This window comes from Perognathus longimembris, chromosome 23 (genome assembly GCF_023159225.1).
Source record: "Perognathus longimembris pacificus isolate PPM17 chromosome 23, ASM2315922v1, whole genome shotgun sequence".
NCBI classification, from domain to species: Eukaryota; Metazoa; Chordata; class Mammalia; order Rodentia; family Heteromyidae; genus Perognathus; species Perognathus longimembris.
The window spans coordinates 697300-716802 of NC_063183.1; the positions used below are offsets into that span (position 1 = coordinate 697300).

The 19503-nt window shown below is 53.0% G+C and overlaps 1 protein-coding gene across 1 annotated transcript; it reads left to right on the forward strand.

Annotated features, from left to right (window-relative positions):
• The first annotated feature begins 13808 nt into the window (after positions 1–13808).
• Positions 13809–19190, forward strand: Msln (mesothelin). The gene is made up of 16 exons (XM_048332461.1): positions 13809–13899; positions 14188–14240; positions 14598–14638; positions 14943–15060; positions 15473–15558; positions 15706–15835; positions 15927–16120; positions 16300–16390; positions 16475–16574; positions 16880–17055; positions 17226–17381; positions 17469–17611; positions 17834–17961; positions 18499–18593; positions 18731–18917; positions 19000–19190. The coding sequence occupies exons 1-16, from the start codon at positions 13809–13811 to the stop codon at positions 19086–19088; spliced, it is 1878 nt and encodes a 625-aa protein (XP_048188418.1). The 3' UTR covers positions 19089–19190.
• Positions 19191–19503: the final 313 nt, after the last annotated feature.

Consider the following 19503-nt stretch of genomic DNA (forward strand, 5'->3'; position numbering starts at 1 on the left):
TTGAAGGAATTAGTGCCAGCAATGAGCGCATCATTAGTGGCATAATCAACACTACATCTTCCCTCTGGGGCTCCCACATCTTGTCAACAGGTGGAGGCTCGGCAACAGCCCCGGGGGGCCTGGCACAGGCCACAATTAGCCGATAATGAGCAGGCTGGTCGCTTGCACATGGGCTGCAGGGAGCTAGCCCTGGCCTCCAGTCTGCCACCCAGGCTGCGCTGCGGGGTGCTGGCCTTGACTTCCGGGCTGCCCCCAGGCTGGGTGCCATTTAGGGGCAATGGTGTACAGAGCCTGGGATGTGCATTGTCCCACAGTCTTGATGGGGATGTGTGTTTCTGGTGGAGGTTCTCCATAGCTGGTGTCCTGCCTGGATGCCATTCCTTGGACGCTGTGGAAAGTGTGGTGGGCCTGGGCCTCTTCTACTGCAGGAGCTGGAAGAGGACACAGCTGGTTCCTCCTGGGACTGCTGTCCCCCACATGTGGAGTCTTTTCCATCTCCCTCAGACACTCAGGGGCCAGACAACTCAGAGCACCAGGCAGTACTGGCAGAAGGGCTGGGGTGCAGGGCTGGGGCACAGGGCCAGGGTGCAGAGTGGGCGAGCAGGACAAGCTTCTTGGAATACTGACCACTTCATGTGGGGTGCACCAAGGTGGTCAGGAGGCCTTGGAGGGGGCCATGCCATGTAGGTGGGCATGGCCCGGTACCTGGGCACAAATGAGAATGCCCCGTGCAGCCCCACAAGGGTGTATGCAAGCCATGTGTGTGGAGTAGGGCACATGGGGAGGGAAAGCGTGGAGAGCCCCAGGCTGTCCCCTCCATCTGCCTTTCATGTCTGTGATGCCCCACAGCCTCTCCTGGATTCTAGGGTCCCCACTGCTTCCCAGCTCCCAAGGTTGGGACCCAGGGCTCAGAGACTTCCCTGCCTCAGTGGTAGCAGGGGAGCTGTGAGTAGGGCACCTGGGATCCAGGTGCTCTATCTTGCTCTTCCTGTTAGTCCAGGCATGTCCCCCTGGTCCACAGCCCCTGCCCTGGGGCCCTAGAGGACAGGAGAAGGTAGGGGGGTATACCAGACCAGCAGCACCCCTGAAGTGGACAGATGACCCAGCCTGGGGACACCATAGTCATGGGAACTAACTGCCACTGCTGAGGGAAAGAGGCCCCTTTAACGTTGACCCCTGGCCTGCAGGCCTCCCCGTCTCTCCACTGGGGTGGGAGGTGGCATTTAGAGAGATCAGAGCCAGCTAAGTGCTGCCCCTGCTGCCCAAGGACCGGGGCATAATTGGATTAGCAAGGAGGCAGAATCAATGTTTATCCAAGTTCTCAGCATGTCTGCAGGCAGCCTTGCAAGCAGCAGATCTACTCATGTGAAAAACCAAAGAATAAAGGTGGGTATGTGTGAGCAATGAAGGATCTCAGGTTGTTTTGGTTCCTCAGACAGTGAAAAGGCCATCTGTGGCCTGCTGGGCTGGCAGCCACAGGGGTGGGGGGCCATAGGAAGCCAGGGGATCTGGAAACCAACAAGGAAGATCACCTGCGGGTGGCAGCTGGGGACCCTGGGGCTGTTTGCCAGCTTTATACACATCCCAGCAGCTCACCGTGTATGTGCATACGTGCATGCATGCATGCCAGAACTGGGGTTTGAATTAAAGGCCTTGTGCTCTTCCCTGGCTTTTGTGCTCTTGGCTGGTGTTCTACCACTTAAGCTACAACTCCCTCCCTCCCTCCCTCCCCCTCCCTCCCTCCCTCCCTCCCTCCCTCCCTCCCTCCCTCCCTCCCTCCCTCCCTCCCTCCTTTTTCTTTCTTTCAACAGTGTCTCCACAGGTAGCTCAAGCTGGCCTTGAACTCTTCCTGCTTCTGTGTCTTGAGGGCTGGGACTGCTGCTCATTGTTCCACCATTTCTTTTCTTTCCTTTTTTTTTTTTTTTTGCCAGTCCTGGGGCTTGAACTCAGGGCCTGAGCACTGTCCCTGGCTTCTCTTTGCTCAAGGCTAGCACTCTACCTCTTGAGCCATAGCACCCTTTTGGATGTTTCTGTTTATGAGGTGCTGAGGAATCAAACCCAGGGCTTCCTAAATGCTAGGCAAGCACTTTACCACTAAGCCACATTCCCAGCTTCTCCATCTCTTTTTTTTTGGCCAGTCCTGGGCCTTGGACTCAGGGCCTGAGCACTGTCCCTGGCTTCTTCCCGCTCAAGGCTAGCACTCTGCCACTTGAGCCACAGCGCCGCTTCTGGCCGTTTTCTGTATATGTGGTGCTGGGGAATCGAACCTAGGGCCTCGTGTATCCGAGGCAGGCACTCTTGCCACTAGGCTATATCCCCAGCCCTCTCCATCTCTTTAGAGTATCGATTCCCTCTCTTGAGTTCTTTACATAGGATGGTTTCCTGTCTGTAACCCTGCAGCTTTGAGGCTTTCCATGAGTTACCTTGAGTTACCTTGGCTTTCTGTTGGTTTGCTATTTTCCTTGTAGATTTGCAGTTCTGAGCTTTTTGCTGCCCGCTGAACCATCAATAAAACCTTTTATTCTGGTGGTAACTTTGGCAGCCAGCTTCTGTTTGGGGTTTTGTGATTTTGTGTGTGTGTGTGTGTGTGTGTGTGTGTGTGTGTGTGTGTGTGTGTGTGTGTGTCTTAGGGTTTGAACTCAGGGCCTAGGCTCTGTGCTTGAGCTTCTTTTGTTCAACCATTTGAGCCACCATGTCACCTCCAGCTCTTTGATAGTTAATTGGAGATAAGAGTCTCATGGGCTTTCCTGCCAAGGCTAGCTTCAAACCACGATCCTCATATCTCAGTCCCCTGAGTCACTATGATTACAGGTATGAGCCATTGGCACCTGGCTTTATTTTCTATTAAAAAAAACAACAACACCCCAGTGCTGGGACTGTGGCTTAGTACTAGTAGAGTGCTTGCCTAGCATGCGTGAAACCCTGAGTTCAATTCCTCAGTACCACATAAACAGAAAAAAAAAAAAAGACAACAACCCCGGTTTCATGTACCACATGTTAGAAAAATGGAGGAGAATGAAAAAGGAATAGGTCAGACTTGATCATCAACAGGTGAGGACTGTTTATGAGGAACGGTGAGGAGCACAGACCTTCCCAGGGGTTTGGAGGTGGTGCTAGGGGGTAAATTTGGAACCAGGCTTATAAGGAGTCTGAGCAAGGAGGCAGAGGTTATTGAAAATGCCATTAGGTCTAGGAAGTTGATGACTTTTCACTTGGGCCCACAAAGGACGGTTTACAGCTGGGCCTAGGTGAATTGCCCTGCCTGCTTATCAAGATAGGTTCCCATATACCTGAGGTTTTATCTGGTGCCTGTATGTGCCTGGGGCAATAGGGTGGGGGGGGGTCAGTCCTTCACCACACACATCTTTAATGTAAGTGATGTGAGTCTTGCTTTATTATTATTGGTTTTTTTTTTTTTTTTTTGGGCCAGTCCTGGGCCTTGGACTCAGGGCCGGAGCACCATCCCTGGCTTCTTCCTGCTCAAGGCTAGCACTCTGCCACCTGAGCTACAGCGCCCCTTCTGGCCATTTTCCATATATGTGGTGCTGGGGAATTGAACCAAGAGCTTCATGTGTAGGAGGCAAGCACTCTTGCCACTAGGCCATATTCCCAGCCCCTTATTGTTGTTTGTTGTTGAAGACTAGATTGGAACTCTAGATGCCGGGCTTCGCTCTACCCCCATCCACGTGGGGGTCCTGGGCTTCTCTGCCTCTTCCGTGTGTGGTCCTCTGCCGCTCTCTCACATCCCCCTGGCCAGTAGGGAATCAACTGCGGGAGCGGACGCCATGGGTAGCCTCAGTTGGCACATGGTCGGGAGACGCCCCATACCCGCCAAGGAAGACACGGGCGCCAAGGAAGACACAGGCACGTGGGTGTCCCGGAGAACTCTCAAAGGATGTTCTGGTTTATTCAAGGGAGGGGCTAACAGTTATACACCCAGAGGCACACGAAGGAGAGGGGCTATTAACGATTGGCTAATGGACTGTCCATCACGATGATGTCACGGGACTTCCTCTATGGGCGGAGACCACAGCCCCCCAAGGACCAGGTCTCTGGGGTCTCCACCATTACACATGTGGCTGAGCCGAGAGGCGGGGGCTGCTTTGCTTCTTTTCCAGTTGAAGCCAGAAGGTGGGAGTGGCTACCTTCCACACTGCCCCAGGGTGGGAGGGAAGGCAGCATCTCAGGACCGCCCTCTCCCCCTCAAAGCCAAGCTGAATCCCCACTACTAGATATGACCCTTTCACTTATGGGCAGGTGCTCTACCACCCAAACCATGCCTCCAACCCCTTGTATTTGTTTTCTGTGCTGAGCCAGTTCTCCCACCATCCTCCCAATAGCCCTGCTTTCTTGGGAGGAGCCCTTCCTCCTCAGGCTGCCCCATGCACACAGGGGTTATTTGTGAGGTATCTATCCCATCTTTGGCTGTATTTTGTCTTTTTTTTTTTTTTTTTTGCCAGTCCTGGCCTTGGACTCAGGGCCTGAGCACTGTCCCTGGCTTCTTTTTGCTCAAGGCTAGCACTCTGCCACTTGAGCCACAGCACCACTTTTGGCCATTTTTCTATATATGTGGTGCTGGGGAATCGAACCCAGGGCTTCAGGTATACAAGGCAAGCGCTCTTGCCACTAGGCCATATTCCCAGCCCCTGTATTTTTTCTTTTGATCTGCTATATTGACTTTTCTCTCTAGATGATGATATACCTTTTTTTTTTTTTTTAACTGATCCTGTGGCTTGAACTCAGGGCCTGGGCTCTGTCTCTGAGCCATTTTGTGCTCAAGGCTAGCACTCTACCACTTGAGTCACAGTGCCACTTCTGGCCTTTTCTGAGTAGTTAATTGGAGATAAGAGTCTCATGGACTTTTCCTGCCTGGGCTGGCTTCAAACCCTGATCCTCAGATCTCAACCTCCTGAGTAACTAGGATTACAGGCATGAGCCACCAGCACCTGGCAATGATAGTCTTTTTAACTTTTGAATAAATATGTTGATCTTAAATGGAGTCACTTTAAATGTGCCCTTTCAAAATTAAACAGAGCTGGGAGATCAAGAGGAATAGTTGCTTGTTCACCTAATGTACATGTTCCAACTGGACAGGATCAGAGGAATAATGTCCATACCTGTCCACTTTCCATCTGGATAGGAACTTGCATTCTTGCCTTTGTTACTTACCATCTGTATATATTAGCCTCTGACTGGTTACTCCCAACCAGTCCACTACTCAATTGCCCCCAAATACCCCTCCTTCCTTGTAATGGGCCACAATTGGGTTTATGTTCCAAATGGAACTTTTCTGGCTTGTGGCCAGGGTGTGTTCTCCCAGGTCGGTCATGTTAACTGGTCCTGTGAACTTGTCAGCCCTTTGCCTGACCTTTTCAAAAGTCTCTTTTAACAGGATAACATCCCTCACCCAGGACGCCACCTGGGAACTTACAGTTCAAGCCCAACCTCTTACTACAGGCAACTGGAGGCTTCACTTACACTGCTCTGACCAGCGCAGATCTGGATCCTGAAGACCCCAGCCCTAGTGACTCCTTGATGTGCCCAAGCTGCAAGAGGTAGCCAGAGGAGACCATGACACCCATTGGCTCTTATAACCATTCTCCTGGAAATGATGAGGACTTTTACCAACCAAACTGTCAAATACTTCTTGGACGGTACCAGGCTAAATGACAAATTAGAGACCCCTGACTACTTTGCCCCTTTACAGCAGGAAGTAGCTCCAGAAGAAACAACCTCTGCTCGTACTCCCGGCCTGGTACCCCTCCTCTGTTATTTATTTATTTTTTTTGGCCAGTCCTGGGGCTTGGACTCAGGGCCTGAGCACTGTCCCTGGCTTCTTCCCGCTCAAGGCTAGCACTCTACCACTTGAGCCACAGCGCGGGCCATTTTCTGTATATGTGGTGCTAGGGAATTGAACACAGGGCCTCATGTATACGAGGCAAGCGCTCTTGCCACTAGGCCATATCCCCAGCCCCCCTCCTCTGTTATTAATAAACAAAAAATGGGGGAATGTTAACATTTCCCTAGCCTCAGGTCCTCAGCTCCTCCCATTAGCCCCAGATCTACTCATACCTGATGAGCCACTCCTACCCACTATTAAGACCTACTTTCCCTTTACCCCCAGAGAGAGAAGCTGCCACCTGGATAAGGTACAGACGCCATGTAGCTCCCTCTCCTGTGAGAGCTATGGCCCCACTAATAAACCTCCTTATGAACCTTCAAAAAATAAATATGTTGAGTTCTTTAAGAAACAGTCTCCTAGAATTTCATAATTGAGTGTATTTTGATTTTGGTGTGGGGAATCCACCTCCCTGCAGCTGCACTATTCTGAGATACTTTATGTTGCTGGTTTGGTTTCTAGATATTTTTTGTTTTGCTTTGTTTTTTGCCAGTCTTGGGGCTTGAACTCAGGGCCTGAACACTGTCCCTGGCTTCTTTTTGCTCAAGGCTAGCTAGCACTCTACCACTTCAGCTACAGCACCACTTCCAGCTTTTTCTATATATGAGGGGCTGAGGAATTGAATCCAGGGCTTCATGTATAGGAGGCGAGCACTTTACCACTAGGCCATATTCCCAGGCCTGGAGTCTAGATACTTTGAGGGTTTCACTACTATTAGGAATTATGTATTGCTAGGCATCAGTGACACACACCTGCAATCCTAGCTACTCAGGAGGCTGAAATCTGAGGATAACGGTTCAAAGCCAGCCTGGGCAGAAAAGTCTCTGTGAGACTCTTATCTCCAATTAACCACCAGAAAACCAGAAATGGTGCTGTGGCTCAAAGTGGTAGAACACTAGCCTTGAGCAAAAGAGCTAGACATAGTGCCTAGACCCTGAGTTCAAGCCCCACAATTGACAGGAGAGAGAGGGGGGGGATTTTCCAAGCTAAGCATGAAGGCACATGCCTGCAGTCCCAGCTACTTAAGGAGGCAGAGGAAGGAGGTCCTTGAGTTCAAGGCCAGACAGGCAGGTAATGACTAGATCTTATCTTGTCTGGTGAGAAAGGGTTAGAAAGACTCTATCCTCAGTAAGGAAGGAAATAAATACAAAAAGTCTAGAGGCATGGAAATCACCAGAATTGGGGGGAAGGGGACAGAAAGAATGTAGTATGTAAGGAAATGCTTATTTATTATAGAAAATATACAAAACATAAAAATCTGCCAACTTTAATAATTTTAATAGCTCAATAGCATTAGATTCTTTCACAGAGTTATGTAATAATTATCACCATTATTTCTAGCAAAATGTCATCATTCTAAGTGGAAACTCCATATCCACTGAACATTTATCCTCTGTCCTCTGCCTCAGCCTCTAGAAGCTTCTGTTAAGTTTTGCATCTCTGCTTCTCCAACTGAGAGTAGCAATGTTTTTGAGATTTGTCCACATTGTGGTGCTTAAAAATCCAGTTCTTCCTTCTGTCATTGCTGCCCTGAGTGCTTCCAGCTTTACTGAGATGTAGTCCGCACAACCCTTTCGTTTAAAGCATTCATTCCAATATAGGGGCTGCCTGGATGTTTCTACATCAGTAGTTTTGACTTTGAGAATTATTTTTTATTTGTATGTGTGTGTGTGATACTAGGCCTCACACTTGCTAGGTAAGCACTTTCCCTGAGGTACATCCCAAGTCTGAATGAAAAATTAAAAATAAATATTGTTATTACAAAGGTGATATACGGAGGGGTTCCTGTTACATAAGGCAGGTAAAGAGTACAATGTCACCCTTCCCTCGCTCTCCCCTGGTTTTTCCCTCCCATCCCCACCTAGAAGTTATATAGTTCATTTTCCACATGGTGTCCCATGAGTTCCACTGCTGCATTTATTTACCCTTTGAAGAAAGATTTTTTAAACTAATATATTTTTAAAGGTGCCACATAGTAGCTATACATATATGGAGTGCAGTGTGGCACTTTAACATTTCTATACAATGTATTATGATAGGCTGAGGCATTTGGCAGTCTCCTCCTATGCTGGCTTAGCAACCCTCCTGCCCTAGCACCACAAGTAGCTGGGACTACAGTTGTGTGTACTAATGCACCCTATTTGCATCCAATGAACTTTTTACAAATCAGAACTTACTGATTTATAGTGTAGAAACCAGGGCCTTGTATATAACAAACAAGTGCTCTATAGTTCTCTGCTACCACCAACCTGCAGCCTTCCCTCCTTGTAGACAGTGGGAACCAACATCGCCTGAGCACCACCACCACCACCACCACCACTGAGAAATGTTTCCTCTGCGGTTTGGTTAGAAATATCATATTTCTGCTGTCATTTCATCTTTGTTCCATTAATTATTCAGATGGTGAATTCTGAGTATGTGGGACTTTCCTAGGTATGTTGTTGATATTAATACCTGTGTCTGTCCTGGTCAGATCACATTCTGTAACTTCAGTTACCACACAGCCCCTGCTGCCTGTCTCAGTGAGACTGCAGTGTACAGTTGAGAACAGTCAGTTCTGTAGCCACAGGCTGAGACATTCTGTACCTGTCCACCCAGTCAGAATCATGGGGCCCTGCTCAGGCCACAACCCATGCCCCAAGGTGTTGTCCAGGCTGCCTTGAACTCATGATCCTCAGACTCCAAGTGATAGGATTTCACCAAATCCAGATAGGTTTCTGTATTCTCTCTGTGTTTTTTTTGGGGGGGGGGAGGGAGGGAGTGTGTGTGTGCACTCAGGGGTGTGCATGCGCACACATACTAGAGCTTAAATTAAGGGCCTGGATGCTCTCCCTTAGCTTTTTCACTCAAGGCTGATGCTTTACTGCTTGGCACACACCTCTATTTCTGGCTTTTTGCTGGTTCATTGAAGATCAGAGTCTCATAGACTTTCCTGCCTGGACTGGCTTTGAACTGGGATCCTCAGATCTGAGCTTCCTAGGATTGAAGGCTGGAGTGACCAGCATTCTACTGTTTTTTTTTTTTTTTAATTTTCCCTCCAATTATTCTATCAGTACCTGATTTTGATGTGCAATATTTTTTTTCAAATTTTTATTATCAAACTGATGTACAGAGAGGTTACAGTTTCATACGTTAGGAATATTTTTTATGGCTATGGATATTGAATGTTTCGTGTATGCAGTAGCCATTTGTATTTCTCCTTCTAAGATTGTGTTCAGTTCACATGTTCATTTACTAGTTGGGTTATTTGTTCTTTTGCCATTTAATTTCTTGAGCGTTTTGTATATTATGGATTTAATCTTTTATCTATTGAATATCTGGCAAAGGTATTCTCTTCTTCTGTGTGCTTTTTCTTGGTTCTGATAATTTTTTCTCCTCCTATGCTGAAGCTTTTTAAGTTTATGTCCCATCTATCAATTCTTACTCCCATTCTCTGGGGAACTGGAATCCTGTTCAGAGAATATTTACCTCTGCTGGAGTGGGAAGCATGGCTCAGTTGGCAGAGCTCTAGCCTCAGAGTGAAAGCTTCAGGTACTGAGTTCGAGTTTCAGTCTCAGACAAAAAAAAGAAAGAAAATATTTACCTCTGCTCATAATTTCCAGGGTTTTTCCTATAACAGATTTAAAGCTTTTGATCTTGTTTGGAGTTCTATGGTATGTTGATTTTTGCACAGGGTAATATATGGGGTCCAGGTTCCATTTTCTACAAGTGAATAGCCAGTTTCCCAGGGCCATTTGTGGGAGAGTGGGTCTTTTTCTGGAGTATATGTTGTTGACATCTTTCTAAAGTATTAGCTGGTTGTGCCTGTGTGGTTTTAGTTCTGTTCGTTTGGTCTTCATGTCTGTGTTTGTGCCAGTACCAGCCTGTTTTTGCTACTATGGCTCTGTAGTATAATTTGAAGTCTGGTTTTGTAATAACTTCAGCATTTACTTAGAGTTGCATTTGCTATTTGGGGTCTTTTATTTTTTGAATTCTGTTGAGGGACAAGAGTGAGATTTTGATGGGAATTGTGCTGTGGTTCCAACTTGGTGTTGATGCATGATTCTTTTATAGTCTGTTGTTGAATTTTGTTTGCAAAATTGAGAATTTTTGCATCAATGTTTAGCCAGGAGATTGGTCTACCATGCTCATTTTTTTGTTCTGTCTCTGTCTGGTTGGAGAGTAAGTGTAATACTTGCTTCATAGAATAAATCCAGGAGCATTTGTTCCCTTCCTATGTCTTAGAAAAGTGAGGAATATCCGTGTTAGTTCTTTGCTGGTCTGACAGAATTTTGGGATGAGTGTGTGTGTGTGTGTGTGTGTGTGTGTGTGTGTGTTTCTTTTCTCTCTCCTTCCTTCCTTCCTTCCTTCCTTCCTTCCTTCCTTCCTTCCTTCCTTCCTTCTTTCCTTCTTTCCTTCCTTTCTTTCTTTTTTAGTTGGGAGAGTCTATTACTGTGTCAGTCCTATTGGCTGTTATTGTTCTATTTAAATGGTTTAGACCTTCTTGGTACAATATTGGAAGGTCAAATGTGTCTAAAAATATATCCATTTCTTCTCTATTTTCCAGCTGGCAAATAGGTTTTCAAAGTATTCTCTTAAGAGATTTCTTTGGTATTTGCTGTGATATTCCCTTTTTAACCTCTGATTTTATTAATGTGAGTCTATTCTCCCCTATTGGTTAAATTAGCTATATATTTATCAAATGTATGTATATATTTATTTTGGTGGTGTTATTGGGGCTTGAATTCAGGGTCTGGGTACCATCCTTGAGCTTTTTCACTCAAAGCTAGCTCTTTACCCCTGGAGCCATGGCTCTGATTCCAGCTTTTTGGTGGTTAGTTGGAGATAAGAGTCTCACAGCCTATCCTGCCCAGGCTGGCTTCGAACTGCATTTCTCAGTTGAGTATCTAGGATTGCAGGTGTGAACCACTGGCTCCTGCTGGCCTCAATGTCTTGATCCTTCTTCCTCTGCCTCCCAACTGCTGGAGTTACACATATGTGCCACCAGGCCTTTCCTGTCACCGATTTTGATGATCGGAAACAAAAATGTAGGACCTCAACTAAGAAGAAGAGTCCCCCAAATTCTTTCTTATTCTTCTGAGGAGAGACCTATATTACAGCATATGTGGGCAGTTACCATCTTTGATATGTCATCAGTAAAAAGTGTGGACATTTCCCCCTGTTTTTGTTGCACATAACCTGCCCAGCATTTTTGAGTTGTGGGTGGAAAGGGCTTTTCTTTAAAGGACTTGTCTCTCTGTGGGTTTTGTAAGCTGATTCTTCTACCTGGCAGCCCAATTCTGTTCGCTCGGTTGCTCTGTTCTGTTTACTGTGGTCGGACTCACTGTTTATCATAGGAAACCACTCCAGAAGCAGTCGGACGGGCTCCAGGCCCCTGTGCAGTGTTTTGGTTTTGTTGCTAGGGATGGAGCCACAGCTGCCTGGCCCCTTGTGCAGGTGTTGACAGCAGGGGCAGTCCATGGTGGGAATCAGCAGTATTGGGGGTGGGGGTGGGAGGGGAAGTGGGGACTCCAACATCCACGTCACACCACACAGGCGCTGGGCCAAGGCGGAGCAGGGTGCTGTGCTGTAGAAGCTGGTCTTGACTTACCAGTAGACATCTGTGTGGAGGGTGGTGCCAAGCTTCCCGGCCTGGCTTGGGATTCGCCTCCTGCAACCCTTGCCTGTCCCCCACCCCATGTCAGGAGCACCCTACCCTAGGACCCCCACTCTTGCCTGGTGCCTAGCCTGGGCTCCTCTGCTTCCTCAGTCCCCGACCTAAGAAAGGTCAGAGTAAACAGAGCCTGGGCTCCAGCTGCCCACCCACACACCCACAGAGGCCAAGGCCAATGCGCCTCCGGGCTGTCCACCCCCCCCCCCCCCCAAGTGGTGCCTGTCAGCGCAGGGACCCCACCCACACATTCCTGTGGCCGCACCCTCCCAGTTGCCCAGCCAAGCTTCACTTGTTTCCCTTGGCAGCCCTGGGGGCCCCCACCCCCGCCCAACACACCATTGTCCAGGTGAGGAAAGTGAGGCAGGGTGTGCTCATGTGAGTCTACCACCCTGGCTTGTCAGTGTCACCATGAGAGGGTCCATGGCTGTGGGTATCCCTGGAAGAACAGGGCCTCCCCCCACCTACTCAGGCTGCCCCGCTTGGACCATCTGTCTTTGCTAAGAATTCATGACTTACAGTAACCCTGTGCTCATCCCCATGCAGCATACTTCAGGCCTCTGCCTACCTCTCCCCCTCCCCCATGCCTGCCTCTCATGCCTGCCTCCCTTGACTGCATGTGGCAGCTCTTCCCACTCTCCACCCCTCTCAGGCCTGGAAGTAATGCCTAGATCCTGGAAATTGTGAGCAGAGGCTGTGCTTCCATTGGAGGACCAGAGGCTGCCTGGGCAATGCTTTTTTCTAGGGGCCAGAATGTGGCTCAAGGAACCCAGGGTAAAGGTCATTTATATGAACTGGATCTGAGCAGATATGAGCTATATGGGTCTGATCACTGTAGGTAGAATCACCCTGTGCTCTGTGCACTGCCTCACAGGAGGCCTGAGGTGCCCATGGACAGGAGTCCAGCTCAGGGCAGGACACGGGGCACTACATGGGGGCTCCCAAGCATTCCAGGCTCTGAGGTGTGCTCTGTGGGTGGGCAGGCCTGGGGAAGGACCTGGGATGGAGCAGAGGTGAGGTGTGGACTGGCCTGTGTCACTGTGGTCCCCATGCTGCACAGGGGGATAGTGAGAACCCCTTTCCTCTGGGTCACCAGGAACATTTTCTTGTCCCTGCCCTGTGCGCGCTGTGTCTGGCCACAGGCATCTTTGGGGCCTCAGGGACCCACCCCCCTCACCAAGGCCTAGCTTTGGCAGGAATGTGGCTCGACTTCATTTCCCCTCTCTTGTGGGCCAGGCCTGTGGGCTACAGGCCACAGAAGGTGGGTGCAACAGGTAGGCCAGGAGAATGGAGCCTTTGTCCCATGGATGGTCATCTGCCCTGCTGGGGCAGCCTGTTGACTGGAGTGGGTGGGGTGACTTGCTGTCCCCTGAGACAGCCACTTCAGCATCACACTCCAGGGGGAGCTTGCAGCCCCACAGACACAGCTGGGAAACAGGCAGCCTGGCGGTCCCCCTAGCATCTCAGACAGGCCCAGGCTGGAGCAAGTGCTCCGCAGGTGTGCAGTGAAGAGCTAGCTAGGTGGTCAGAAGGATACCAGTCATGGAGGGTGTGGGAGGAGGAGAGGACCCGTCCTGCTGCCTCTCCTGTGCTGCCCTCCACCCCTGAGCACCTGCTCTTGTTCATGTCACATGCCCATTATCACCTGGAGGACAGACCCTACTGGCCAAATCCCTGCCTGGACTTCTAGGCTGGGCAGGAGGCAAAGGGCAAAGTTCCCAGGGACCACAACAGCTTGCAGGAAGGTCAGGCTCCCAGGAACTCCATGCAAATGGGGAAACTGAGGTCTACCTGATTAGATGCAGCCCTGGGCTCTCATGGCCCTGCCCTTCAGGGAGCAGGGATGGGCTTAGCTGCCTGGGGCCTCACAGCTGGGGGCTGGGCTGGCTTGAGCCCAGCACCCCACCCCCTGAGGGAGGACTGACTTCCGTGGTGCTAGCCTCTGCCTGGAGAGCAGCAGAGCAGCATAGAAGCTCCTGCAGGCATCTGGGAGGTCGGACTGGAGCCTCCGGGCAAGAAGCCCCTCACTGCCTGGACTGCCACTTCACTGCAAGGGGCTGCCCCTCACTGCCTCGGCTGCCTCTCACTACCTGGGCTGCCCCTCACTGCTTGGGCTGCCCCCTCACTGCCTGGGCTGCCCCTCACTTCCTGGGCTGCCCCCTCACTGCGGAGGGCTGCCCTACACTGCCTGGGCAGCCCTGCAGGGTGGGGTGGGAGGGGGTTAGACGGGGACCTCAGAGCCACTGTCCTCCACAGACCATGGCCTTATCTGCAGCCCGACACCTTCTGGGGCCCTGCAGGACCCCTGTTCAGGGCAGCCTGCTGCTGCTGCTGCTGCCACTGGGCCTTGGTAAGTAGGAGCAGCTGACTAGAGAAGCCAGGGAGAGCTGGACACTGGAGAGGGGGGTGCTGAGCACAGTTGGGTCTTGAGAATTGGTGGTGTCTGAACACCTGAGGAAGATGTGGGGTCTGGGCTCCCTGCATGGGCTGAGCCCTGGTCCTTGGTTCCCTGCCTCCACACCTAGCAGGGTGTCACTGGACTGGGGCTAGGCAGGGTGGGGAAGGCTTTGTCCCTTTCTCAGGGTCAGGCGCACCTCCAAAGTCCCTCCACCCCCAGCCTCTTGCCTGTGCTCCGCAGGCTGGACACAACCCCTGAAGGCTACAGTGACACCGGTGAGGCCTGGAAGACAGGTGAGGCAAGGAGGCGGGGAGAGGGAGGGGTGAGGAAGGAGACTAGGTCTGGGTAGAGGTGGGGGTCCCTGACTGGCCCACAGTGGGAGACAGGGCTATGTTTTCTCTTCCACAAGCACCAATACCTATCAGTGCAGTGTGTCTGGTGTTAAAGGGACCCATTGGTAAAGGTGTAGCTGGGCTCTAAAAGTAGCTGGGTCAAGCAGAAGTTAAGCCCAGAGATCCAAATATAGGTTCCAGCAAGCAGCAGGGCTCCAAGTACCCAGGCTCTGGGTGTCTGGGCCTTGAAGCAGCTAAGCCCAAAATGTAGCTGAGAAACACCAACCGGAGCAAGCATCAGCAAAACCTTGTTCCCAGGAGCCCGTCCTCCCGGTAGCTGGCATGCGTGACCCTGTCAGGTACAGCCAGGGCCCCTCAGGCTTTCGGGTGCTAGGAGCCTCCTGGGCTGGGCAGCCAGGTGCTGGCTGCACAGGCTCCTGGGCTTTTGCCTTCCTGTGTCCGCCTTGCCTGCCCCTTGGTTCGGTGGATCCTTGGGTTCTGACTGGGCTGGGGACTGGGGAGGAGTGGCCACCCCTTTCCCTTCAACTGTTACCTGGCCCAGGGAGACTTGCAGGAGCCCTGGGGTCCTAAAGGGAGGGAGTGCTGTGGAACTGGGGTACTGGGAAGGCCAGAACTGGGTACAAACTCTGGGCCTGCCCCCAGCCTGGCCCCAGGCCTCTCTAGCCTCTTCTGTGTGGAGGTGTCTCACTGGAGTGCCAGGCGTGTCCTGGAGCTGGTTGTGACCACGAGGCAGAAGAACATTACGCTCCATGTGGATCAGGTGGGTCTCCCGGTGGCCTTGGTTGTGTGGGGAGGCAGTGAGGGATGGCCGCACAGCTGTCCACCTCTCTCCCCACTCAAGGTCTTCCTGGCTGGTGGCCCATCAGAGATGCTCTGGCCACCTAAACTGACCATAAGGGTGTGCAGCCCACATGTGCCCAGCTGTGTGGGACACCTGAGGTGGCCTGGTTGCTACCCCCAGAAGAGCTGGGGCTACCCTTCAAGGCTCTGTCCCTAAAACACAGTCTGCAGTGGCATGGTGCAGGGAGGGGCCATGGCTTGGGGGTGGGCACAGGACAGCCAGCTGGGCTCCTATGTGCTGGGTCCTTGCCTGCTGGACCAGGAGCCCCCAGCCCATCCTTGTGGGTCATGGCCCAGAACATTCCAAGCTGGCCATCCTGGTCTCCTGGCAGCTGCGCTGTCTGGCAAGCCGTCTCTCTGGGCACCTCACCCTTCAGGACCTGGATACCCTCCCAGTGGATATGCTGCCCTTCCTCAAGTAGGTTTTATGCCAGGAGCTGGAGAGCACCCTCCATGTGCCCTGGCTTGGTGCCCAGGGGGGCTGGGTGGCTCAGCTGGAGTGGGGTCATGGTGGGGGGGGAGTGAGCTGCGGGTGCAGCCGTCCCCTGCATCTCTTTCTCCTCAGCCCTGCCTTGTTCCCTGGGCCTCAGGCCTGTGCTGGCTTCTTGTCCCGAGTCTCCAAGGCCAACATTCACATGCTCCCACCAGGGGCTCCTGAGCGCCAGCGACTGCTCCCCGTAGCCCTGGCCTGCCGGGTACATGGCGGGGGGTCAGGGGGCATGGGAGCAGGGCAGAGAGGGGAGTTGGGCCGGCAAAGGCAGGTGCTGAGGCCAAATGTGTGTTCAGGGTGTGCGGGGCTTTCGGGTGAGTGAGGCTGACGTGCAGGCCCTGGGGAGCCTGGCTTGTGACCTGCCCGGGCGCTTTGTGACCAAGGCAGCGGCCTCCCTTCTCCCCCGGCTGGCCAGCTGCCCAGGGCCCCTGGGCTGGGACCAGCAGGAGGCAGCAAGGATGGCTCTGAAGGCTGGAGGACCCCCTTATGGGTGAGTGAGGGGTGTTTGAGTCCTCTGGGGATATTCCTGGGCTGCAGTGCTTGTGGATAACCATGTGGGCATCATGGCTACCCTGGGCTGCGCCCCTCCACAGCCAGGAGCAGTGTCTGGCTCTGACTCTCTCCTGATCTGCATCTGGGTCCTTGATATGGTCCCCTCTACCCAAATAGCCCCCCATCGAGGTGGTCTGTCTCCACCCTGGATGCTCTGCAGGGCCTGCTGGCTGTGCTGGACATGTCCATCATTCACAGCATCCCCCAGGTGAGAGCCTTGCTCCGCCCCTGGCTGTGACACACAGAACCATGAAACTCACAAGGCTCACCTGTCCCCCTGCTCTGTCCTCAGGGGGTTGTGGCCTCATGGCTACAGCGCATCTCTGGGCCCCAATCATGGCGGAAGTCTGAGCCCACTGACCTGCTGCCAAGGTTCCGGCGAGACACAGAAAGTGAGCTCCGTACCTTGTTCCCCAGGCCTTGGGCACCAGGGCTGGGCACAAGGGGGGCAGGGCTCAGGGGGACAGTGCATGGGGGACAGGATGTGGGGCAGGACATGGAGGGAAGGATAGGACACAGGGTCGAGACATTAGTGCTGTGGATGGCCTGAGATCTTCCCTGCCTTCTCAGCTAACCAGGTCACACCCGCACAGACTGGGTGGATTTACCCCATTTGGCCAGTGGATAAACTGAGGCCCAGGGCCTGATGGTGGTTGTGGGAGGGGAGAGAGATTGCAGCAGCAGGCCTCCCTTGCAGAGGCCTGTCCCCCGGAGAAGAAGGTGGAGGTCGTGGATGAAAGCCTCTTCTGGTATGAGGAGTGGGAGCTGGAGGCCTGCGTGGATGGCACCATGCTGGCTGAACAGATGGACAATGTGAACAGGATCCCCTTCACCTACCAGCAGCTCAGCATTTTCAAGCGCAAGTTGGACAAGGTAGCTTGCCACAGGTCCCCCCTGCCTGGATGTGGGGTCCCCTGGCTGGATGTAGGCTCCCCCTGCCTGGACGTGGGCCATACGTGGCCAGACCTGGGGACTCCTTGCCCAGATGCAGTGCCCCCAGCTCACTGGGGTGGCTCTGGCCTTCAGGGTCCCTTCCTTTCCAGACCTATCCACAAGGGTACCCCGAGGCCCTGGTCCGGAAGCTCGGCCTCCTTTTCCGCTATGTCCTCCCAGAGGACATCAGCAAGTGGAACGTGACCTCCCTGGACATGGTGAAGGACTTGTTCCGGGCCAGCAGCGGGCAGAGCACCAACGTGCAGGTAAGGCACATGGCGGGCATCTGCTACAAGCTCTGAGGGCTGGTTCACCTCCCCCTGCCCTAGGACACCATGGGGGCTCCTCCACAGGTGACCGCCCTGGTTGCCCGCTACCTGCTGGGGAGGGATGATTTGGATAAGGACACGCTGGACTTCCTGGCTGGTGTCCGCCCCACTTACCTGTGTGTCCTCAGTGCCGAGCAGCTGGAGTCCCTGCCCCTCAGTGTCCTATGGTGGGTGCTCTCAGTGTCTGTGTCCTGTGGTGCCTGCCCCTCAGTGCCTGTGCCCTGTGATGCCTGCCCCTCAGTGTCTGTGTCCCCTCAGTGTCTATGCCTGCGTCCTGTGGTGCCCGACCCTCAGTGTCCATGCCTGTGTCCTGTGATGCCCACCCCTCAGTGTCCGTGTGTGTGGTGGGTGCCTGCCCCACTCCTTGCTCAGTCCCCTAATGCCCCCAGGACAGTCATGCCCAAGGATCTGGATGCATGCAGCCCACAGCAGCTGGGCCTTCTCTATCCCAAGGCCCAGTTGGCCTTCCAGAATGTGAGCGGGCTGGAGTACTTTGGGAAGATCAAGGCCTTCCTAGGTGAGCCAAGGCACACACAGTCAGGCGGCACCAAAGCCAGGTCCCTGCCTTATGTGGCTGCCTGCTGTGGGTCTGAGGAAGTGCCTGTGTGTCCTCTGCCCCAAAGCATGAGGTTGGCTGGTCTAACCCTGGTGAGCTGCTGCTCCTGCCAGCCATTCCCAGCCCTCAGGCCCAGGTCTGGGAATTCCTCTGTAAAGAAGGCGGCCTGTGGGGCTGGGAAGGTGGCTTAGGAGTAGAGTGCTTGCCTAGCATGCATGAAGCCCTGGGTTCGATTCCTCAGCACCACGTATACAGAAAAAGTCAGAAGTAGTGCTGTGGCTCAAGTGGTAGAATGCTAGCCTTGAACAAAAGAAGCTCAGGAACAGTGTCCAAGTCCTGAGTTCAAGCCCCAGGACTGGCAAAAAGAAAAAAAAGAAAGAAAAAGCAAGCAAGCAAGAAAGAGAGCTGCCTGGGTGTGGTGGAGGGGCGGGGGGTGGGGTGGGGTGGGGGAAGATGGGTGTGGCAAGGTCTCAAGCCTGGGGCTTTGCTCCTGTGCAGGTGGGGCTTCCACAGAGGACCTGCAGGCCCTTGGCCGACAGAACATCAGCATGGACTTGGCCACATTCAAGCAGCTGCCCGTGGAGTCAGTGGTGGTAGGAGGGAAGGGGGCCAGGGAGGAAGGGTGGTCATTGATCCAGGAGCCTCTGGCCCAAGGAAGGTGCAGCCAGGACCAGAGTGGCTAAGGTTTGAACACAGTGGAGAGGCTGACCGCTGCCTGCCTCTTGGGCAGCGGCTGACCGTGGATGATGTGAAGATGCTTCTGGGCCTGCATGTGGCAGAGCTGAAGGGGGAGGAGAACAATAGCCCCGTGCGGGACTGGATCTTCCAGCAGCACCAGGAAGACCTGGACCAGCTGGGGCTTGGGCTACAGGGCGGCGTCCCCAATGGCTACTTGATCCTGGACCTCAGCTTCCGAGGTGGGCTGGGGCAGCCAGGGGCTGGGGCCGGGGCTGGGGTGCCTGGAGGCTGGAACGTCTGAGTCTCCCCTTCCATGCACAGAGGCTTTCTCCCGGGGAGCTCCATGTCCTACACCTGGACCTGTGCTTGCCTGGCTCTCTGCTCTGCTCTTGGTCTTCACTCTGAGCTGAAATCTTGCTTCTGAGTGCCCAGCCCCAGCCCACTGTGGAGCCCTGCCTGGCTGAAGGTAGCCCAGTGGCATTGGGGCTCAATAAACAGCAATGTGTCACTGTGCCCATGTGCGCTGTTGTGTTGTCAGGCTAGCCAAGAGGGCCTGAGTTCAAGGCTTCCTGTGACCCCACACGCAGCATCCTGAGTTCCTGTGGCCAGAAAAAGGGGGTGCAGGGCCTTTAGGCAGATAGAGACGGTCCAAGGCCTTCCTGGCATGATGGCCACTGTTCCTGAGCCCCCAGGTTTGGGTGTAGGAGACCTGGGAGGTCTCTGTGCCCCTTCTGGGCCCTAGCAAAGACACAGGCGGCAGAATAGCCCCACACTTTATTCAGATCTTCCCAACAAGGCAGTGACAGTAAAGTGCTGGTTGGACCC